The 20,380-nt window shown below is 31.5% G+C and overlaps 3 protein-coding genes across 3 annotated transcripts; 1 reads left to right on the plus strand and 2 right to left on the minus strand.

Moving 5' to 3' along the window:
* Positions 1 to 6,659: 6,659 nt before the first annotated feature.
* On the plus strand, positions 6,660 to 7,506 carry LOC120202879 (transcription repressor OFP15-like). The gene has a single exon (XM_039203230.1). It carries the CDS (start codon positions 6,726 to 6,728, stop codon positions 7,443 to 7,445), a length of 720 nt encoding a protein of 239 aa, XP_039059161.1. The 5' UTR covers positions 6,660 to 6,725; the 3' UTR covers positions 7,446 to 7,506.
* Positions 7,507 to 13,171: 5,665 nt separating this feature from the next.
* Positions 13,172 to 16,919, minus strand: LOC120202761 (transcription factor E2FA-like; the record flags this gene model as incomplete). Its single annotated transcript, XM_039203139.1, has 14 exons — positions 13,172 to 13,510; positions 13,634 to 13,700; positions 13,837 to 14,065; positions 14,214 to 14,290; positions 14,380 to 14,445; positions 14,560 to 14,608; positions 14,713 to 14,763; positions 14,837 to 14,889; positions 15,083 to 15,137; positions 15,253 to 15,341; positions 15,446 to 15,520; positions 15,619 to 15,683; positions 15,829 to 16,018; positions 16,572 to 16,919. Coding segments are annotated over 14 exons (1,548 nt in total), but the record flags the coding sequence as incomplete, so codon positions are not given.
* A 1,980-nt stretch (positions 16,920 to 18,899) lies between these two features.
* On the minus strand, positions 18,900 to 19,659 carry LOC120202880 (NDR1/HIN1-like protein 1). Its single transcript, XM_039203231.1, has one exon. The coding sequence runs from the start codon at positions 19,606 to 19,608 to the stop codon at positions 18,979 to 18,981; it is 630 nt and encodes a 209-aa protein (XP_039059162.1). The 5' UTR covers positions 19,609 to 19,659; the 3' UTR covers positions 18,900 to 18,978.
* Between the last annotated feature and the right edge of the window lie 721 nt (positions 19,660 to 20,380).

Here is a 20,380-nt window from a genome sequence, read left to right on the forward strand (position 1 = left end):
TATAATAGCTGTAAAAATTAGAGAAAAACATAAAGTAACATAAAGCTGTTATTTTAGAAAATTATTTCCTAAATCATTTTCATTTTTCGTTATTTTAATCAATACAAATTTATTCTTATATTTTATTTTCAATGCCACGAGTGAATAGTCACCCATATCTTTTCACATCATTTTTTAAAGCGATTATTTGTATAAATAAGAAGAAAGATGAAAGAAAGGAGAATAGCGATAAGTAAAAAGTTTGAGAAGGCTAAGGTTTTTATTTTTTTAATGGAAAATAGAAAATTTAATTTTAAATTAAAAAATTAAAATACTATAAAACATTTTATTATTTAAAAATCGTACTCCTAAGTATCGTATAATGAAACCTAATAATCCGAATAATTTAAATTTTTAAAATTTGAGTTTTTATTTAATAGTGGAGGAATTTATCTAATCCTAAAAGTATTTAAATATCAATATAAAATATATTTAATAGTTAAATATCTTCGAATAGAGTCAAATTAAATTATTATTTATTTTTTAAACAATGATTTATCTTAATTTATTGAATGGAATGGACCGTTCCTATGGGCCGACCTCGGACAACTATAACAGGCATCTCATATTGTAAAGGAATGTGGGAATCAGGAAGACATCAATCAATGAGGGATGCAAAGCACATGAATAATCTATGAATTGTTTGCTTTTATTTATTTATTTTTTATGCACGCCCACTATATTTTTTATATATTTTTCGGGGTCAAGTGTTTATGTCGGTTAAAATAAGCATATCTTGAGTTCTTGACGTTCGATTGAATTGTTTCAAGATGTATTGAAAAACTAACTGATAGTAGGTCGTTTCATAAGAATATTGCATCTGGTCACAAATATCTTTATGAAAACAATCATCTAATGTTGGAAATATTACCATTAATTCCTAAATTCCAACATTATATATATTTCATGGCCATGCAAATAGAATTATCGAGCTTCACGATCTGTCTCGTCTCATTTACAGTCCTACACGAATCTACACCCATTTTCGAGTTTCTCTCCCTTACTAGTTTTGGATTTTCATATTCGGCAAGTATTTGGACCATGAAGTTGAGCTATCAAGGTGTCCCCCAACTGGCCAAATTGTTGAACACGGTGACATACGGTCCAAATTTTGCTGTGATTTTGGGTCGTGCAATAAGAATCTAATTGGAGCCCTATGTGCTTAGCCCTTGCTCCTTTGATAAACGATGGAACCAATGGGGACCAAATTGATCCCAACCCTATTGTCCTTAGAAAATGATTGTGCTTTCATTAAGCCTATAGATCGGATAATAATTTCGATTACGATACGTTTAATGAACACAAGTACAACATGAAATAGATTGATCGTAATTTTGAAACGACATGATTATTAAATACGACAATGATATGAAATAAATTGAAGTGCCACGTAGATGGTCCAAATGGCACAAGGATAGTTTAGGACCAAATCATGTTGTATGAATGGTGACTGGCACATGTATTTGTACCCCCAAACAAACAACTTTATGAAAATGATATTGACAAATGAGATGGGAAAGGCAAAGCATTGAAAGGGTGCGTTTGATTCACGGAATGTAAGATTATCAGTGGAAATAAAAGATTATCGGGGAATAGGATTACTGGGAATGTTGTATTTTGTGTTTGGTTGGTTTAGCAGGAATTTAAGATTACAGTGTTTGGTTAAAGGAATAAAAGATTATTGGAATGTATATTTTACCAAATTGTCCTTATTATATATTTGTTTTTTAACAAGTTGAATTATACTATAATTAATTTATATATTTTCTTTAAAAATTTTAAATTCATAAAATTTATATATTTTTTTCTTACAAAATTGAAAAAGATAAATAGGTTTAATGAAAGGGTAAAATTTTATTTTAACCCCTGAACTTCATATAAAATTTTAATTATAGACTTTTTTTTGTAAATCTAAAATAGTTTAAGGATAAATTTGTTGGATAACTTTCGTAGAATTTTTATTATTCAACGACAGAAGAATGATATTTTTTTTTTTAAAAATAAAGGCATTTTAGTCCAAAACGCCAGTAATCCAATAATACCTAAATGAAGGGGGTAATCACATTCCCGGTAATATACCCAAAAAAATCCATTGTTGGTAATAAAAGATTACAGGTAATAGGATTACTGGCCAACCAAACGGGGGAATGAGGATTTCATTTCATTCCCCCGGTAATATCTTATGCCGTGAACCAAACGACCCCTAATTGGCATCTCAAATGACTTATTTAAAGCTTAATTTGTGTTCATTAAACCTTATGTGTATAAAAAAGCATATGTGTATGGAAAATTAATCAGCACATTGACGGTCCATGTTTTATATTCTATAAATGATTTTTAAAATACCAGTCTATATCCTTGATTATTTTTTTAAAAAATAACAAATAAACATAATATATAATATAGTGTATTAAATAATAATTTTCTATAATAACAATGTATGATCTTAGATGGTTTTTAAAAATTATTATTTAAGATAGAAAGATAAGCAAAGAATTAGGTTTGGTCCCCAACAAATATGAAAAACAAGGGACGTAATGACACATCTTTGTCTATGAAAACGATCATCTCATGTTGGAAATATACCCAATAATTCCTAAATTACAACATTATATATATATATATATAATGGTCATGTGGTCTAAAAATTACCTAGTAAATCAAAGCAACAAGCATCACTGAGTTTGTGTGATCATGGTGTGGGTGTGTTGGGGGTGGGGCTGGGGGGGTTAAAAAGTAAAAACAAAATAATTTATTTTTAAATTTTGAGTGGATAAGGGATTTGGGATTTAATGGACCCCAACAATATTAAATGAAAATGGACCACTTTTTAAAATGGGTAAAAGATATTAGAGGTCATTGTACTATGTTTAAATAATTTTTTTGTCATTACTTTTTCAAAGGTTACAAAATGGTCCTCAAATTTATCGAATGATTGCGAAATGGTCATCAAATTTATCGAATGATTAAAAAATGATCATTGATTTATCAAATTGTTACAATTTTATCTTTAAATTATCGAACTTTGATGATTATTATAACGTCATAGTGACCATTTTATAATATTTTAGTATGATGTTATCTCCTTTCATATAATTATTTGATACATTAATAAAATAATATAGTAATTTACAAGTAAAATTAAGAAAAATATATATATGTAACATGTTAAAAGTTAAATATTTTTAAATAGTTTGGGGTAATTATAATATAGTATATGTTCAAGATTTTTCATGACTATTGATAATGTACACACCCTGCAGACGTAGTTGCTCAAACCCAACACCTCAAGGAAGAACAACACTTCCTTTAATCACTTAGGTCACTTTTTTAAAGGTTACAAAATGGTCATCAAAATTATCGAATGATTGCGAAATGGTCATCAAATTTATCGAATGATTACAAAATGGTCATTGATTGATCAAATTGTTACAATTTTATCTTTAAATTATCAAACTTTGATGATTATTATAACGTCATAGTGACCATTTTATAATACTTTAATGACATGTTGTATTTTACTCTTTAAAGTTTTATATATAGTGAGGGGGATTATTATGTTATATATTTTCTTTTAAAAAAAAGTTATAAAGGACACATGACATTGTCTTAAATTTGTTTGTGAAATTTTTTATTTCACTCTTAGTATATCAAATAATTCTTTTTATATAATCTTTAGTATAATGTTATCTCCTTTCATATAATTATTTTATATATTAATAAAACAATATAGTAAATTTTCAAGTAAAATTAAGAGAGAAAAATCTATGTAACATGTTAAATATTTTTTAATAGTCCGTGGTAATTATAATATAGTATATGTTCAAGATTTTTCATAACTATTGATAATGGACATACCCTGCAAAATTAATATTTTTTTTACTATTAATAAGATTTTTGTTTCGATTTGGGTTTTCAATTTGTTTTTTATTTAATATTTTCCCTCCAAAATTACAATTAAATGTGCACTCAATTAAGAAGAGCAATAAAAGAGCAGTTCACATATTTATGGCCTTTCATCATATAGCTTTGTTCCCACTCAAACTTCTAAAGAGACAGATGACCCCTCATGAATTATGTTTCATTTTTTTTTTTGAATTAATCACTGATATCCGATATATTGACCGACTAATCCAGATCGGGAACTGCAGAGACGATGGCAACCCTCCCAACCCAGTTTGTTCCATTCGCAAACGCTATGATTCGAACCCCTGACCTTACTTAAAGGACTTAGTATCTCATCCCACTAGACCAACTGATTGTTGGTTATGTTTCATTTCCTTAATCTAACGGTAAATTCAAGTATTTTCATATTTTATGTTTCGGTCATAGAATTATTTATGTCAAGTTTTGAATAAATTTATAATATATAATTATTTTCATAATAAAAAAAATTAACAATTATATATATATATATATATATATATATATATATAGTTATCAATCTAGATTAATATGATGGAGATATGATTCAATAATTTACATGTATAAAATGAACAATGATATTAATCATTTCAACGCCTGTATTATAAAAATACGAGAGTTAATTGCATTACATGTTCTTAAATGTATGACTCTCATTCTAAATTGGTTTTTGAATTTTTAATTGTTTCAACTTCATTCCTAAACTATGACTATCATTTTGAATTATTCTTCAAACTTTTGAACATTTCAATTTCATCCCAAACTATATGTATATACTGATCACATCCCTTGTTAATAAAATCATTAGGCCAAGTTATATTATTATATGTTTGAAACAAAAATATGGTTGAAATTACTTACATATTTGGATGAATTTATGGATGAAATTGAAATATTCAAAAGTTTAGAGACCAATTTAGAAATAGGTCATAGTTTAGGGGTGAATTTAGAATGTTCAAATGTTTAAGGACTAATTTAGAATGTGACACATAGTTTAGGGATGAAAATTTTTAGAAGTTTAAGGATCAATTTAAAATGAGGATTATAATTAGGTACATATTATGCAATTAACTTAAAATATTAATCATATAAGAAAAAATCTGAATATATACTACCTTATATTCACCTAAACTATTAAAGAATAATTAATTATACAAAAAGTTAGTTAAATGTGTAAAACAACTTTTATTTTATATTGGCGTAAGTGAATTCATCCCTAGAGGCAGATCCATGATTAGATATATACGAGGGCCGAATTATTAAAATCTTTAAGAAAAATAAAATGACCTAAATTGTTATTAGACCAAAAAATTGAGAACATTGAATTATCATTCCTTCTTTTTGTATAACGTTTCCAATCTATTGGTCGACTAATTCGGATCAGGTACTGCAAAGGCGAGAGTGACTCTCCTAACCCAGTTTGCTCTATTCACAATCCCCTACTTGATTAAATATCTAACAAATTCTTATATTTCTTAATTTAAATACTTAGTTTTACATTAACCAAAATACAATTAAATCAAAAATTATCGAACATAAAATAATTTTACTGGGCAGGGCCCTTTTGGCCCTAAGGAGCTCTTCCCCTGTTCATCCCTATTTATATATGATATAATATCCATATTACACATAATCATCCAAACCCCTAAATAAGAGGTAATTACTTTTGGGTACATACAAACTAACAACATCCAAAAAATGTCCATGGAATTAATTATATTTACTATTTGGTACATTTTTAAACGTAACAAATAAACTATCAAAACGTATTCGCAGAATTAATGCCCCATGAAGTACTTTTGAAGCAAACAAAATAAATACTAGGGACTACCATAAAAGTAGTAATAAATGAATTCAACTGATACAATAAGAGTAGTAGTAAATTTTAAGGCTGATATAATCAATACACCTAACAATAAAAGATCAAAAAGATAGTTTTATTTCAACTCTACAAAATGAAATATAATATATAAAATATAATAAAAGTGTTGCGGAATACGGCTATCGGATAGAGCAAAATCGTAACTGATAATTTGAGAAAATAAAAATGAAGATAAATAAGATACAAATTTTACGTGAAAACCCCCTAAATAATATAGGGTAAAAACCACGGGCAAAGGTAGAAGAATTTCATTATGAGAAAATAGGAATTACAACTTCTCTCGATCTAATAATGAGAAAACAATAATAATTCTCTCTTGATAAAAAGGAGAAAATAACTCTCAAGAAAACTCTCTAAATTTTTCTAGTATTGGGAGAAAGCTAAAATGATTTGGGATGATTTTGAAGCTAAATGGGTTAGGGTATTTATAGTTGAAGCTTAATGACTAATCTTGTAAATACCCTAAAGTATAGAGACTAAATGAGCAATTTTTTCATTCCACTTTTCAACCAAATCATATTGCTAAATTAGACCAAATCAGGCGTCCCATTAATGCTGTCATTTTTTTTACTTTCAACAAAAAGTTAGGGTAAAGTATATAAGATGTATACTTAAATAATCTTTTTGATGATTAATTTTTAATAGTTATAAAATGATCACTGAATTATTGTAAAACGATGGTTAAATTTTTGTAATTATTATAATATTGTAGTGACCATTTTATAAATTTTCAAAATTAAATTTTTTTTTAAACAACATTCAATTTCTCAAACCCATACATCAATGGCCGCATACAAACCGGACCCAAAGTGTTTGTATTTTATCATATAAATCAAAGTGAGAAAACCAAACCAAAACCAAAACCACAAAGAGCTCTCACATGGGGAAGAAAACGAAGCTCCCTTTCTTCTCCAAGAACACCAATGGCGGAAAAACAAAACCTTCATCGTGGCCATGGCCATCGTGTCACCAACCCAGAACTCACTCTTTCCGAACAGACGAAACGCCCGAGTCGTGGTTCTCGAACTCCTCGGAGTCTCCAAGCTTCTCGACCGCCTCCGACGAGTCCGCCACCGGGGCGGTCGTAGAATCGGTCGAGACCGTAATCCAAGGGTTAAGATTAAGATCGGAGAGGCTGTTCTTCGAGCCGAGTGAAGCCAAGTTAGGGACCGATGTCACCGAGTCAGCACCTTTCAAGGAGACGACGATTCTGTCAATGGAGTCTTTGAATCCACTCGTCGATTTCAGGGAATCCATGGAAGAAATGGTGGAAGCTCACGGGTTAAAAGACAGGGAAAGCCTTGAAGAACTCTTGGGGTGGTACTTGAAAGCTAATGGTAAAAGCAGCCATGGATATATCCTCGGAGCTTTCGTTGGTTTGCTTTTGAAAAAGGTTACCGTTTCAACGTCAAGTCCTTGTTCGCCATTGTCGTTTTACACTTCTTCTTCATCTTCTTTATCTGAAGATACTCCGACTTCTGAAACTCCATGTGAGTCTTCATTAAAATCTGATGATGATGATAATAAAACCCTTTGTTTATCTTCATTATCAGAAGAGGAGATCATTAAAGATAATGGTGTTTCTTCTTGTTCAAGCTAGATTTTTTTTTATTCTGTGTATACCACTAATTTTCAGAAATGAATATAGTGCACTTTATTTATTTATTTTCCTTCATGTTCTTTGTTTATTCATTTTCCCTCTCTTTCTTAGTTGCCAAACAGGTTTCCAATGCAATTTGCATGCCAACGTGTGTAATTAATAATAGGATTATTAACATGCATTTACTCTCTTTTTTTATTAAAACCGTACATGATTTTTTCCCAACAGTTTAAATATTGGATTTATATTCATATTATTAAATATTAATATTGTATCTAACTGCATAAATATTTATATGATTTTAATTTTTATATATCTTCTAATTATTATTATTATATATTTTTAAAATGTGTATAAATTATTTTACATGAAATTAGAGGTTTAAAAGTATATTTATGTTTTTTAATTAATCATTCGTATTTGATTTATTAATCAATTAATCCAAATCGATCATTGGAGAGGTTTATTATGGAGATGACTCTTCTAATTTTACTTGAGGAATTTTACTTGAAGTTCAACATACTACTCATTCTCTTATTAGAACAAACTGGCATGTGTGATGCTTATCCAGTTCCAACATCGATGGTCGTTTCTTCGAAGTTTAGCAAAGATGGAGGGAGCCCATTACAAGATGTTCAATTATATAGGAGTATTGTTGGAGCTCTTCTATATTTAAATCACACACGACCTGACATTTGCATATAGTGTCAACCGTGTCGCTCAATACATGCATGCGCCTTGCACTCAACACTAGGTGGCCGCGAAACGCATCTTGTGTTACTTGTGTGTGACACTTGATTATGGTTTAGTATTTCGCAAGGCTAGATTGGGCTTACACTTGGAAGCTTTTGTGGATGCCGATTGGGCAAGCAATGTCGATGATCGTCGTTCGATATCCGGATTCAATGTCTTTCTTGGAGGTAATCTCGTGTCTTGGGGTTCCAAGCGTCAACGATCGATCTCTTGATCGACTACTGAGGTCGAATACCATGCATTGGCTGATGTTGTGGCTAATGTTGTTTGAATCCAAGCCTTGTTAACATATATGGGGATTTCGTCCTCAAGCATCCCATCATTTGGAGTGATTATACAAGTGCGATAGTGATGAGTGTCAATCCTGTTCTACATTATTGGTCGAAACATGTTGAATTAGACCTTCATTTCATTCATGAGAAGGTTGCTGCTGCTAGTGTTCGTGTCAATTACATTCTCTCTCAACATCAAAAGGCTGATGAATTCACTAAGCCTTTGTCTCGAGCTTATTTTTCTCTGTTTCGCTGCAATCTCAATGTCTATTGTGAAGTTCTGGAGTCTATAGACATTAGGGAGACTATTAATTGTTACATGAATAACAAATTAGTTCTCTTTTAAATTTGTGGCTACCTAACATTTCATTTGTAATAAATTCACTTTCAAATCGCAAAATATGAATTAACACGGAAAGAAATCAGAAACGTACACGTGTGACACTATGATTGACCCGATAATTAACCCATTGGATTTATCTCGCCTGATACTGTGGTGCCTAGGAATCCTAACGTACGATGGAGAGAGATCACAACCGTTGATCTTAACTGGATAGTCATTATCATCTGATGGGTACAATTCCAGCCCGGACTTGGCTTTGCCCTATATTCTTAACATAAATTGGAGAATTTTTTTATTTCATTTTTTTCACCTTTTTAGGAAAATCCAATTAATAAAGCATCTTCTATTTCAGAAATTTAAATTTTAAATTTTTCGATATATATAATTATAAGGTTTAATTATGCCCTTAGGGGGCGTTTGGTTCAGGATATCTCACATCACCGGGGGAATTTAATATCTTCCCTCGTTTGGTTAGCAAACGTTTCAAAACCCCAGTAATAAGTTATTCCCAACAGTAGTATTTTGGAGATATATTACCGGGAATGTGATTATCCATTTTTCTTAGGTATTGTTACATTCCCAGTGTTTTGGACTAAAATACCCTTAATTTTTTTTTCAAATTTTTTTTTCTTCTGTCATTGAATAAAAAATTTTACGAATGTTAAATTACAAATTTATCCTTAAACTATTTTAGATTTTAAAAAAAGTCCATAATTAGAATTTTATATGAAGTTCAATGGTTAAAATAAAATTTTACCCTTTCATTAATCCTATTTATCTTTTCAATTTTGTAAAAAAAAATTATATAAATTTTATGAATTTAAATTTTTTAAAGAAAATATATAAATTAATTATAGTAGAATTCAACTTGTTAAAAAACAAATATATAATAAAGACAATTTGGTAAAATATGTATTCCAACAATCTTTTATTTATTTAACTAAACACTGTAATCTTACATTTCTGCTATACAAACCAAACACAAAATACAACATTCCCAGTAATCCTATTCCCATCGGTAATCTTATATTCTGTGAACCAAATGACCCTTAGTCTCTATATTCTATATGATAAAATTTTCTATATCAATAATAAATGATAATGCCATTGATAATAACGAGTAAATGATCGCAAAATAATAAAATATTTTCAAGAAATAATAAACCTATATATATATATATATTTCTCAATTTATTTTTCGTTAAAAAAGTCGTATTAAAAACTTTTAATATCAAAATAAATAAGATATGAAATGAAATAAATAAAAATGAAAGTTCAAAATTGTGAAATGAAACAGATCTTTTTGCTGCATGTAAATCAGCTTTATGATAGGATACAAAATGAAATCCAGATAAAGTTAATTTAAAAAGTTAATGTCCTTTTTTGCTGAGAAATGAAAGATGTGGGGCTAATTAATGAATGCATGAACTTTGTCTAAATTCAAATTGGGGAGTAAATGCCACAAGAAAAAACAAGAGATGCAGATATTCTTTAGTTGTTAAAGTTAACAAAAGAATGTCTCTGGCATATCAAGAACAAAAAAGAGTGGTGCCTATGGAGCAAGGGACCATTTTGTTTCTATCTTCATTATCAATCCCATATATATATATATTTTAGTTTTAAACATTATGAATATAATTATATTTTTTTTAGAATTAATCACTGGTATCCGATCTATTAATCGACTAATCCAAATCAGGTACTACAGAGGCGAGGGCGATCCTCCCAACCCAGTTTGCTACATTCGTAAACGCCAGGATTTGAACCTCTGACATTGTGATGTTACAGAATTCCATATGGAATTGATCCTCCTAACTTAATTTACTCAATTCGCAAACATCCGTTTTTTAATCCAACTTTGTTTAGGCAAATAATAACAATGAATATATCCTATTGATCGAATATTGATTTCGTGAACAATGTTAACTGAAGGTATAAATTGTGTTGAATCGAACACAGCTAATGATCATGGAAAAAATATCAATTAAGTGATTATTTAAATCATATCATCTTGCATAAACTAAACAATTTCGGTGGTAAAAAAATAGTTATTATTCATTGAGATCTCAGGTTCGAGCACTATAAATGTTAAGGATGTAAACATTCAATGTCAAATAGTTGAGAGTTATATTTGAACAGATAATACTGAATTAACGTATTTGAATTCCTGTTTACCTTTGTCTTTGTTATTATGGTCTGTATGTTGAGTTGCATATATTTAATATCGAATTGAATGGTTCTATGGTTAAAGTAAAAATTAAGATGAGCGCTAAATCGAGTCGAATCAAAAGGTTTTGAGTTATTTAAGTTGACGAGTCATATTTTATAACTTAAACTTAATTTGAATTTTTCTCAAATTAAGTCGAGTTTATAAAATTTGAGTTGAGTTTTTGAGTTTCTGTTTAATTTAATTGTAAATATTTATAATATTATGATACTATTTGATTCCAATTTAAATGATTTTTTGTAATCATATACAACACATATATTTCTTCATATTTTTTTCATATATGATATGCATATATCATACAGAGCCGAGAGACTAGACTCAAATTTGAAAACTAATCCACTAATTACTAAAAATTTCGAGTTATCCGAGTTACTATTCAAGGCATTCGAGTTGTATTTTATAACTCAACTTGAACTTGAAATTTTTTCTAGTCGAGTTGAATTTATGAAATTACAACTCGAAGTCAATTCGAGTTGAGTTTTTTCGAATCTAGTTGAAAAAATCAATATTTCGAGTCGAGTCGAATGAAAAAAAATCAATTTTTCGAGTCGAGTCGAATTTTACTCACCCGAACAACCTAAAGAGAGAAGCGAAACAATGAAAATTAAGAGATAAAGAAAACAAAGCAAGGGCGACATATCATTCGATGAAAGGAACCAACAACTAATGAAAATAACACGAATATAATACAAAATTTATATAACATGAATTGTAAATTCCTCAAAATTTATATATTATTATGACACACAAAAATAGCACGAATATAATACAAATACTGTTACGGTTGTTTGGTTCGGAAATGTGAGATTCCCATGGGAATGGAATCCACATTCCCCCGTTTGGTTGGCCGAAAATCTCATTCCCGACAATATTTTATTATCAATAGTGGATTTTTTTAGGTATATTACTAAGAATGTCATTACTCCTTCCCTTGGGTATTGTTGGATTACTGGCGTTTTGGACTAAAATGCCCTTAAACTTTTTTTCTTAAAAAATATTCTTCTTCTATCGTTGAATAATAAAAATTTTACAAATGTTAAATTACAAATTTATCCTTAAACTATTTTAGATTTACAAAAAAAAATATACAATTAAAATTTTATATGAAATTCAAGGGTTAAAATAAAATTTTACCATTTCATTAAACTTTTTTATATTTTCAATTTTCTAAAAAAATATATATAAATTTTATGAATTTAAATTTTTTAAAGAAAATATATAAATATTTTTCAACTTGTTAAAAAACAAATATATAGTAAGGACAATTTGGTCAAATATATATTTCAATAATCTTTTATTCCTTTAACCAAACACGGTAATCTTACATTCCTGCTAAACCAACCAAACACAAAATACAACATTCCCAATAATCTTATTCCCTGATAATCTTATATTCCGTGAACCAAACGCACCCTTAAGATTGCCTATCTATGACGAGCTGAAGCTTACACACTTGATCTGGGCTGATTTAGCCCAATAAAGATAACGGATTTTTTATTTAGCCCATTAGGAAAAGTTAAAATTTATTTTGAGATCTACGACATTTTCTACAGTGTTAAGGTGATGAGTTCCAATAAAAAAATGTTTTTTATTCGAACTCGTCACGCTGGAGTGACGAATTCGAATAAAATATAATTTTTTATTAAAATTTATCACATCAATGTTTAGGGTTTCCCCTCCTCCCTAGGTCCATCACTATAGTTGATATTTATTTTGATTTTAAATTCTAATTATTATTACTAATTGTAAATGCCAACTTTATGTTCCTATTCTTTTCTTTTGATTTGAGCCCAAATTATGCCTATTTTAGGTTCTATAACTTACATTAGCAAAAACAGAACAACAAATCCCAACCATTAAAGCTAACACAAAAGATCAAATTCAACCACAGTGAAAAGGTTGAGGGAGCTAACGGGGAAGAAAAATCACTGGATTTCTATAATCATATGATAGTTCATGGATTCCGTCATCACAATCTCCATATACAAATGGATCGATTTCATTGATCGATCCAATGATTATCTTCTCAATGCACCAATTCTACACATCTACATTTGATATGGCTGCTTTCGAATTTCGATATGTCAAATTAATGACTAATTGAGCGAAACTCAGATCAACAAAGGGGTGTTAATATGCATATATAATCAGATTTGACGGACCAGAATTCCGATGCCGGCACATTTTATTTCTCTAACTAAAACCATAGGATAGATAAATAGCTCAACCCTGCAGTAAATTGCAATAACCCCTATATTTACCATCCATGTAAACTAAAGATAGTGGGTGCTGGCATTCTTTTTGCAGAACTTGGTTAGGGAAATTGATTTTACCTATTGAGTCGAGTTAAAATCGGAAGATGGAACTTCGGTGATTCTAGAAGGTGGAGTTTCAGGCCTTGGGGTGCCGACATCAGCCATTACGAAGTCTGGATGAAGCATATTGGCTCCGCTCCATACAACACCTGCTATTCTTGGAGTTAAGTGTTACAAGCTCAATTGTTGTAGAGTGTATAAAAAAGTTTGTGCACGTGCTTTTTCCCGCCTTTGGCAGGTTGAGCAGATTGATTAGGCTAAAAATAGAAGGATACAATTTGTCTTCCACATATCTGTGATGCTAACATCGGCATCTGATAGAAGCCAGTAATCTGCATCATTCTGTAAACAAGACGATAAGTTATAGTCAATATTACGAGTTCTTAAATAATCTTTGGCAACCACTGTCCATGCTCCATAATTTGATGTTTGTAAAGCTTGGCTAGAGTAATAACTGGCCAATAAAAAAGACACTTACGTCAATATCTGACGGAACAATTCTCATCATTCCCCCGACAGACTGCCGTGAAGCATTAATATCAGAGCCAATTTGATGATTTTGCTGTGCCAGTGGTTCAATCTCCTCTCGGGTGCCAACCGTATAGACCAACTCATCTTGGTTTCCATTAGAGCCAGAACTCAAAGCAAGTGGAACACCCAGAGGTGGGTTACCGCCATTCATCTCTTCAAACTTCTCCTCAAATTGGCTGAGGAAACAACAATTTGAAGCAGAAAGACAAAAGAGAAAGACACTTAAACAACCTCCCTTGTTATCATCAATTAGTTTTATTTCAGCAGAAAGATGGTTCATAAACATGTATGGATAAATGGTTCAATATATAAGAGAAGGAACACCTGACTAGGTAAACATCAATGGGACCCATTGTGCTTCTAAGGATTATCCTGTATCTCCTTTGTCGATAGTCAACATCCTGGATTATTTAGGAGCAACCCCATTATGCCTTTAAATCATGAAAGTGGAGCATTGTACTAACTCATGAAAGTTTTCTAGTGATCTTACCTCATCAGGATCAGGTACTTCTAGTGTTGTTCCATGTGGAGCTTTAATTGCTATCAGGGTTTCATTCTTCCAAAAGCAACATGAAAAATTTAGCTATAGTAAAACCAAGATGTCTTGGAGATTAGTGTCAAATGCAGATGATTGCACAAGTGTTAGTATAGTGGTATGGAATCAACAAACCTGAAAACATGGTATACCCTTGATGTCTTCTTCGGTCACAAATAGCCACCTGAAACGGTTTGAAGATAAGTAAATGTAAATTCTTTTTGCAAATAATTAGCAGTTAACTTCAATTAATTGGATTCCAGTGCAAGGCAAGCAAAAGAATCTTACCTCTGACTGGTCTCATTCTCACTCAAATCTCTTAACCTTTCCTGCATTTCTCTGCAATAAATTAGAAGCAATCAGCATTCCTATAACGGTTACTACTGTAACTCGAGAATAAGCCACGTACAACCTTATTTGATCATCAAATCTGTGCTCTTCCATGGAAAGATTCTCAATTTCACCCTGCATAAAGGAAAAGAAATCAAGCTCATATGTATCAGAAATATAACACAATTGGTAAAGCAGCACTTACTGAAAATCTTTAGAAAGTAATTAGTCAACATAAAGAACTAAAGAAAAATTCTAATGCACAACAAGAGGAAAATTTGTTGCCTTGGTGTCAAAGAAAAAGAAATTTGATATTATTTTCACGTACCTGTAAAACAGAGACATCAACATCTGTTTCTCCTGGCCTTGAAGCACCAACGCCCCTAGTAAATTTGATTAATCCTCAAAAAAATCCCAAGTTCTTTGAAGGTTAACCAGAATGACAAACCAAATTAAGACATCAAATTCAAGAAAAAGTTGAACACATCAAATAATTACTTCCAGCGTATTCTGTTTTTGAATTTCTTTTCAATAAGATCAATGCCTTCCAAGACATTTGTTATATCATAAATCCTCCTCTTCTGCACCTGTTACAACATTTAGGGTGTGGGGGAAAGAACCCTTTAAGTAGTATGAGAAAACACTCACTAAGCACCCAACTGTATAAAACTCACTAGTTGTGTATCATTACCTCCAATGTTTCTGCAGCCTTATTTAGGTCAAGGATACCATCTTCAGAATGCTTTATCAGATTAACAAACTTTTTGTCAACAGACCTAAAAAGCATGACCACATTATGGCGATTCTTACCATCTATAGAAGGTTAAGGAAACAAAAATACGATGTTAAAAGAAAAATTATAATAGTAAGATTACCTAAAGAACCGTCATACCGGCAGTTGCCAGCAGGTGTAAGAGGACATGGAGAACCTGCCAATTACCACATCTAATGTCAGTAGTTCCTCTTGGAAGTGATATCTCTCTCTTAATTCAAACATTAGAGTATTGATAACGGACTGTGGACTGATCATAAGTTTCCTTCTGCGGACTATGCTAGTAGGAGGCAGTTTCTCACCCACATTTGACACAGATTTTTGTGGTGTAGATTTATTGGCCTTTGAGGTCTTTGATCTATTATTTACCCTTCCTTTAGCAGATACAGGAGTCTGGAAGGGACTGTTGGACATGCTGGTAACTCCTGGGCTGCTTGTCCATTGGCTAGATTCAACTTCATTTTTGTCCACTGTGCTCTTCCTTTTTAATTGCTGAGAAAATGACAGCAGTACTTCAGACCAGTGCCAACGGAAGGCTAAATTACAAGTTTACTCAGTATTTGCAGATAAAAAGACAGCAAGTATAACAAACGGAGATATAGGACATGCTATCAATTGCAATTATGTTTGAAATCCAAAAAATCAAAACCAAAAACCCAAAACTCAATCACTAGATCTTTGCCTCATCAGCATGTCAGAATAAAATTATAGTACTAAAACTTAGCCTTCTCAAATTAAGGCATAGGCATTGGATGAGGCCAGCATGTATTAAATTCCAAATACGTAAACGGCACACCAAAAGTTCACATATTAAAGTACAGGCATAATAATTTCACTGCACAAACAAATAATTCTAATGATAATTCATCCCCTGAGAAAACTAGCCAACATGAAAGGTTTTCTCAATGAACAAATCAAAATAATCTACAAAGAAATTAAGCACATGACACTAAACGTTAGTAAGAGTATAATTCTCATCAAAATTGATATACTGTGACTAATTACGCTGCAACCGCCATTTCTAAAAACGAACAATTAAACTCACTGGAGATCTCACAACAATTGCTTCAACTTCTTGATCGGCGATGATTCCAATAGCCTTTATTGCACTAGAGGAAAATCTGTGATAATCGTCGGGATGAACAAATGGCGGCTTCGTCGAGGCGAAGGCCAGGTGGCGACTTATCAGCGGAACAATCGATGGAGCCGTGGATGAAAGTGCGGGTGAAGCCGTAGAAGAAGAAGAATACGGCAAGGCGGGACCACCGGAGGCTCGGGCGCCGCCAGACGTGGAGGCGGGGGCAGAACTGGAATTAGGAAAAAGGGAAGAGGGAGAAAGTGAGGGTTTAGACGTTAGAGATAGAAAGTAGAAAACGAGGGAAAAGGGGGGATATTTTGTTTCGGATAAATGTGGAGGGAAGCATTTTGTGTGTAATTACAATTAATGTATTTGAACTCTTTCGTTTTTACCTTTATGAACTCTTAACTTCCCGATTTGTTCAATTTTGCCCCCAAAATAATAAAGAAAACTTATTGATATCAAAAAAAAAAAATTAGACCTATGTATCAGACCTAAGTTGCAGTCCAAAATTTTCTTTGTTCGAGTGAATCTTCCTACTCTTTGATAGGTCTATTATTCAATTCAAAAATGTTATGATTAAAATTACTAATTTATTTAAAAATATAACATTTATCTCGTTAAATTAAATAATAATTCATTTTACTATAACATTTACTAATATAGAAAAACAGTTGAAAGGTTCGTACAAACCTAACAATCAGTTGGTCTAGTAGGATGAGACACTAGGTCCCTTAAGCAAGGTCAGGGGTTTAAATCCTGGTGTTTGCGAATGGAGCAAATTGGGTTGGGAGGGTCGCCCTCGTCTCTGCAGTACCCGATCTGGATTAGTCGGTCAATAGATCGGATACCAGTGATTAATTTTAAAAAAAGGTTCCTACAAAAATTATTAACATATATTTATTAAAATGCAAAAGGTAAAAAAATAGAAATTACATAAGAGTTGATGTGCATGCCCTTCTCTTTATCATTTATTGTTGTTGAGTTCAAGCCTTTGGTTTGGCACTTTGGCTACCTATTGTCAAACCCTAGACCTTGAAATGAGTTATAAGAGCATCTCCATGGCTACCTATTGTCAAACCCTAAACCTTAAATGAGTTATAAGAGCATCTCCAACGCTGCGCTACAGTGGAGATATTTCCACTGTAGCGCGCTCCGGCCCTGCGCTATATCTATCGCTACAGTAACGAATTGCTACAGTACCGCGCTCTACATTTTATTTTTTTTTCTTTCTTTTTTAATTAAAATATATTAAATTATAAGATAGATAAAAATACATTGAAATTATATAAATAATCATATTTTTTTTGTGATTTTTCGGATTTTTTTGTATTTTTTATGATTTTTTATATTTGTAAAATTAATATTATAATAGTTAAATATTATGAATAAAGTAAAGTTGATGGTAATGTAGAGATATTGCTGGAGATGAATTATTGTTTCATCTCTAGAATAAAGATAGAGATGCTCTAGAGTAGAGATAAGGGCTGGAGATGACCTAAAGGCTTATAATGTTACAAGGCAAAATTCCAACCATCTAATTGTTCTTATTTATTTATTTGTAATTTTTAATAAAAAAATTAATATTTAAAATGATCCAATGATCAACTTGAATTATTGTTTAATTATTTTCCAGTTCTGCATGCTCACAAGGGGAAAACAACTTGTATGTGTTTATTGTAGCTTTGTCCATCATGAAAAATTTTGCTTTTAAAATGTAAAATATATATAGCAATTAATCCCACGTGATTTGTTGGACCCGATCTCGAGTCCGATTTTTTTTAAAAGTTCAACTCGATTGGGTCGGGTCGAAACTCGTCGGTTTCGGGTCCCATGCCCATCCCTACTTATAAGGAGATTTTAATCTTTGACATATAAAATTTTATCTGATTTAGATAATAAATCTATGATTTAAAATTTTAATTAATCTGTACACTGCGCCAATCTTGTAGTTTTTGGTTTGTGAAGATACGTTGTTAGGTTCTCTATTTTATTTTTCCATTAAAGCCGAACCTAAATCTGTGTTTGAGAGGTATGGTTTACCTTAAAAACGGAACAGATCAAAAGTGATAGGTGGATGACTAAAATAAAATCAAAACGTAACATTAAGTATGATTTTGAAATAAAAAAATAGTTAGATAATCAATACGGAAAAAATGTGATAGTTGGGGCATAAACTTGTAATTTACCCTAGAAAAATCTACATTTTCTTCTCTATTCATTGCCTAATTTACTAATTTTCTGCGTTTACTATATTTAAAACTATAAAAGAAAATAATAAAAATATTAACGGCGTCAAATAAAAACGAGGGAAACTAGTTAACACAGAGAAACAAACGATATACTTAACGGCGTTAACGCTTCTTCTTCTTCCTCACAAGCTAACATCACATCTGTTTACGAACTGAAACTTAACAGCGTTTTCTCCGACTGAAACGCCATCGCTTTGGCCCCCGAACGTAATATAAGCTGGGCATCTAACGTGAATATGATAACTCCCTGTAACGAAAGTCCCAACTTTCCATCTCAACCGTCCATCAACCTTGATCATCAAGTAAACAGAGCCAGCAGCCTGTTCGTCGCCCAAAGCGAAGGAATATTCCGGCGCGACCGGGACCATGGTACCATATATAAAAGGCGACCAAGTGTTTTCCTCATTGTGACCTTGGTACGTTTGAGGGAGTCGGCACCGGAGGGTGATTTCTTGGTTCCGGTACTCGGCGTAGACGTCGAGGCGGTCGTAGTAGATGCTGATATCGTCGTTTGGGTTCCGTGAACGGAGCGTGATCTGAAAGTTGGAAGTGAGGAAGTTGGCGGCGGAGGCGTTGAAGGCGTAAACGGTGGTGTCGAGGAGGGTGAAGCTAGGCTTGCTCGGACGAAGGATTGCCCAAATAAGAAAGATTGTGATGAGAACGAGGAGGACGAAGATCAGAATGCAATACATAATTCGCCGGAAAAACTTCCGGCGGGCTTTGCCATGATCGCCGCAGTCTTTTCCACCCATATGCTATGTGTGGAGTTGGTTTGTTCAGTTTTAAGATGTGAAGTTTTGTTTTTGAATATCATGCAAATTACACACACACATATATATATATATATTATTTTTATTACACATTCTTAAATTATAATTTTCATTATAAATCAGTAATGGTCCAATGGAGCTATTTTTCTTAGAGTGAACATATATATATATATATTAATAATAAATATGAAATAAATATAAATAAAATTTTAGGGTGAATATATTTAGTAAAATAAATCACTAATCGAAGCCAACGAGTGTTGGTACAAGTGATTTAGATTCAGGAATTTGAGTTTGTAAGATCAAGTTTAAATCCTACCACAGACACTCTTGGTGGTCAATCTATAAAGTCCTATGTAAATCCCAATTGGGTCTTAGGTGCACCCTGACCCTGGACTGGGGGAGCCACCCCTGACCTAAATTTGTGTGTAAAAAAAATCAATAATCGAAAAAAAATTGAATTTCAAGGTACACATGTGTCTATCTTAAAATAGGTGTGCATCCCCACCATCTTAAATTAATATATAAATTTTTAAATATTTTAATTTTAATTATAACTTTTATTTTACATTAATATCAAACTTTTAAACGTGAATATATCCTATATATAAAAAATAGTACAATATTTTTAAATATAATTAATAAAATAAAATTCTTATTTCTTCTACATGAAAACATTTTAATATACGATGGATAAATGGATTGGTTTTTCATTAGATGGACAAATACATGAAAACCACAGCTTTAAAGGGAT

This window comes from Hibiscus syriacus, unplaced genomic scaffold, assembly GCF_006381635.1.
Source record: "Hibiscus syriacus cultivar Baekdansim isolate YM2019G1 unplaced genomic scaffold, ASM638163v2 tig00009009_pilon, whole genome shotgun sequence".
In the NCBI taxonomy this organism is placed as follows: Eukaryota; Viridiplantae; Streptophyta; class Magnoliopsida; order Malvales; family Malvaceae; genus Hibiscus; species Hibiscus syriacus.